Source organism: Homalodisca vitripennis, chromosome 1 (genome assembly GCF_021130785.1).
Source record: "Homalodisca vitripennis isolate AUS2020 chromosome 1, UT_GWSS_2.1, whole genome shotgun sequence".
Lineage (NCBI taxonomy): Eukaryota > Metazoa > Arthropoda > Insecta > Hemiptera > Cicadellidae > Homalodisca > Homalodisca vitripennis.
The window spans coordinates 123,136,538-123,140,550 of record NC_060207.1 but is presented as its reverse complement, the minus strand read 5'-3'; the positions used below and the strand labels follow the sequence as shown (position 1 = coordinate 123,140,550).

The 4,013-nt window shown below is 35.4% G+C and overlaps 1 protein-coding gene across 1 annotated transcript; it reads right to left on the bottom strand.

Moving 5' to 3' along the window:
• Positions 1-278: 278 nt before the first annotated feature.
• LOC124352947 (sporozoite surface protein 2-like) lies at positions 279-845 on the bottom strand. Its single transcript, XM_046802690.1, has one exon. The coding sequence runs from the start codon at positions 843-845 to the stop codon at positions 279-281; it is 567 nt and encodes a 188-aa protein (XP_046658646.1).
• Positions 846-4,013: the final 3,168 nt, after the last annotated feature.

Below are 4,013 nucleotides of genomic sequence, written 5' to 3'. Positions count from 1 at the left end.
AATATAATAAATACGCAAATTGGCAATATTAGCTGAACTACGTGTGTAACTTAATAGTGTATTTGTTTAATATTAACGTTTTACATATGCATTCCTATTGATTAAATGAGGTAAATTCATCACATCAGCACATCAGGTTTTCTGATTAAAATTATATATGAACAAAGTATGTTATACGAAAAAGTACATTGTATGACTAAAACTAACGTTTTTAATTACTAATAATTTTCTGATTCAATATTTATTGAAAACTGTTGATTTTAGTTTTAGTTTTGTTCTTAGTAGGAGCAGCAGCATTTTTTTGTGTTTTGTTGGATGGCAATTGAAGTGGTATCGGTTGTATAGGTTCTGGAGCGGTTGGGGTTGTTGGATTGGTTGGGGTTGTTGGAGTGCTTGTGGTCGTAGGAGTGCTTGGGGTGGTTGGAGTTGTAGGAGTGGCTGGGGTTGTTGGAGTGGTTGGGGTTGATGGAGTGGTTGGGGTTGTTGGAGTGGTTTGGATTGATGGAGTGGTTTTGGTTGTGGGAGTGGTTGGGGTTGTGGGAGTGGTTGGGGTTGTTGGAGTGGTTGGGGTTGTTGGAGTGCATGGGGTTATTGGAGTGCAAGGGGTTATTGGAGTGCAAGGGGTTATTGGAGTGCATGTGGTTATTGGAGTGCAAGGGGTTGTTGGAGTGGTTGTGGTTGTTGGATTTGTTGGAGTGGTTGGGGTTGTTGGAGTGTATGGGGTTATTGGAGTGCAAGGGGTTGTTGAAGTGATTGGAGTTGTTGGAATGGTAGGGGTTGTTGGAGTGGTTGGGGTTGTAGGAGTGGCTGGGGTTGTTGAAGTGGTTGGGGTTGTTGGAGTGCATGGTGTTGTTGGAGTGGTTGGAGTTGTTGGAGTGCTGAGGGTTGTTGGGGTTAAAGTGGTTGGATTTATTGGCATTTTAGGTTTTGTTAGAAGAGTTTGAATAGGTGCTGTTGTTGGTGAAGTTGAAATATCGAATGTGGTTGGTCTTATTGAAATAGTTGATTGAGTTGAAGAACACATCGGAGTTAAATCGGTTGATGTAATCGTTAGAGTGTTGGACGACAACGATGTTGTTGACAGAGTATTAACGCTTGAAACAGTTGATGTTAAAAACGATGAACTTGTCAATGTTGTTGGTAAGTATGTCGAAATGTTTGTTGATGAAGGTGGTATAGATGTCGTTGATGAATGGTTTGAATTCGTGTGAGGAATTGTTTGTGCTGTGATATTCACCTTTGGTGTAGTTAGAATCGTTGATATCATAGGAGCTTCCGGTGTCGTTGATGAGTTTGAAATAAAACTTGGTGCGCCTGTTATGTTCGTTAATGAAGACGTGGAATTAGCCGGTTGTAAAGTTGTCTTATTTTTGGAGCAGTAGTCCGTTCTTCCTCCAATATAAACTCCGACAGCCACCGTTGCTGCCAGAAGTGCCAAACAACTAATGCATGCAGCTAAACACAAAAAATAGAAGTCACAGCAGCGCCTGCTTCTCCTTGAATTCCGACTAAAGTCACTTACTTCCGCTAGAGACAACCTGGGCTCTTCCGGCATTGTCATGAAATAGTGAATATGAGAGAACTAATAAGTTATAGTAGATATCTAATAATAAAACTCCTAGGGAGTTTCAGAGATTGACAGCAATTACAAACAGAACTAATGGAATTGCTATGTTCTTTTTATCAGCAAATATTCAACGTGACAACGTATTACGTAACAATATTATCAATAAACGTCTAAACATTTTGTAATCTACTAATCCGTCTTGAACTATTTTTGTAAATCCTAAAAAATATATGTGCTTGAACATATGTGCATCTGGAATCCTTCTCAATACATATACAATTCCCGGAGTCGGTCAGCTAATTTTTGTTTTCTAACTTGCGCTATTATTGGCTATTATCCCTTTCTAAACAAGCTTTATTTGAGTTAATACAAAAAACCCAGAGTGTTTTCCATAACTGGAAAGTGTCAAAAAAATCTTGTGGAAAGTTTTCGAGACCTTCCTGCATACATATATGGACGTGAAAAATTAATTTAAATCCCTTAAACAATTTTTATTGGGTATTCGATGAAAAGCAGCACAGCAAGTTGTTTTTATTTCAAAACATTAATGAAAAGTTTACTATTTATTAAACACTCAGATATTCTGTTTAAACCTCTATTGCCCTTGTACTAGTCACCCTTTATTTAACTTCAACAACAAATCGTTAGATACCAAAAACAGAAAGAGGAAACACACCACCTTGGACACATTAAATATTCAGTGTATTTTTAATTAATTTTAAGAGGTTTTTTTAATCTATTCCGGCACCTGGATATCCTAAAACAAACTACCTTCTCTATCTTGACCAATATTTCGTTGACATTGAAACATATTTTTGCTATTAACAAGGGGTTTCTGGTTTTAGTAACAATTTATTTTATTTGCACAAAGTCAATACTTAAGAGAAAGGCTCAGTATATTCGCATGTGGCAGGGACAAAATCGATTTGTGTTCTACCAGAGTTAACCTCACTTCTCGGTCATTTAATTCTGCCACAAAAGAGAATCTGAGCAATAAGGACGGGGTCTATGAAACCAAAGATTTAGTGGAGGTACGTGTATTAAATTTTCGTTATTTCCACCATGCACTTCTAGATTAAAATAATTTGAGTATTATTCCCTATATACGTTCAACCGTTAGAATAGAAATCCTAAATAAACTGTTTGAAAGTGTTAGTAATACTCTATGCACTAGGAACAAAGTCATCCAAAAGACAATGCTGAATACACACGAATTGGTGGCCAAATTTCGAATCAAACCCAAACATTTCTCCAAGTAGGATATGTAGAGTATTTAAAAAGCTTTATCAGTTTGCTTTCTGACTACAATTTTGTTGTAATCGATGCTTAACCAACTTAGGTAAATCCTAAAGACTGAAAGATATTCAGATCTTTATTACAATGCTATTACTATTATATTATCATAGTAATAATATAAAAATATTTTTAAATGCGAAAAAATAACACTTTGAAAATTTTAAAATTGATATGTGTGTAACCATGAGGGAAACGAGAACAACGCAAAACAACTAAATTTATAATCAAACTGAGTATACTGTGAAAATTAAATATATCATTTTCTGTGCCGTAAGTTACTAATACATGTAATAAAGTTATCCGTACTCTGTTAGACTGGTTCGTTTTATAAAAGATGGCACATTTTAAAATTTTTAAATGTCTTGATATCAGATGAAACGGCAAAATGATACTCACAAAAGCGCGTCACAAAATGTGGTTGATAGTACTCATCATTTCAAATAAAAAATGTAATATAAACATAGGTCGATAAATGTCTCGTTTAGCCGCTAGCCGCCATTTTGAATTTTTATTAAAAAATTATTATCTTTAAAACTAGTTTAGCTAAAGAAACCAAATTTCCCACATAAGTTTAAATAGATAAAAAAAATGGAAACTTTCTTCAAAATCGACAAAATGGAGCCTGCTGAAATTGTTTACAGTCAAATAACAAAAACGCCAGTACAGTTATAAAAAAATGCACAAGATGCTAACTATTTAGTATCTTTGTACCATTCATACCAATACCAACGTTACCTTTTTCAACGAAATCTGTCAATGAATACGCGAGCACGATCACTTTATAGGTACGCTTCCACAAGCCCGCAGCAGCACAAATTGTGTCTTTTGACAAGCATCATATTATGTTTTAAGTAGGTTATAAAAATTGTACAAAATACCAACTATTTTTCAATTTTCATAGCAATTAGAAATGCACGTGTTTCAACAAAATTCGCTAACGCATAAGCGAGCACGACCACTTAAAAGATACGCTTGTACAAGTCAGGAGCGCCAAACATGTCACAGTTAAGGGGTATCAGTTGATTGTTGCTCCCGGCTTGTACAACTGTGTCTTGAAAAACGTATCTGTAAAGTGGACGTGTTCAATATTACGTTGACGGATTTCGTTGAAAAACGTAATTATTTTTTTTACAATTTCCTCTATTTTTCA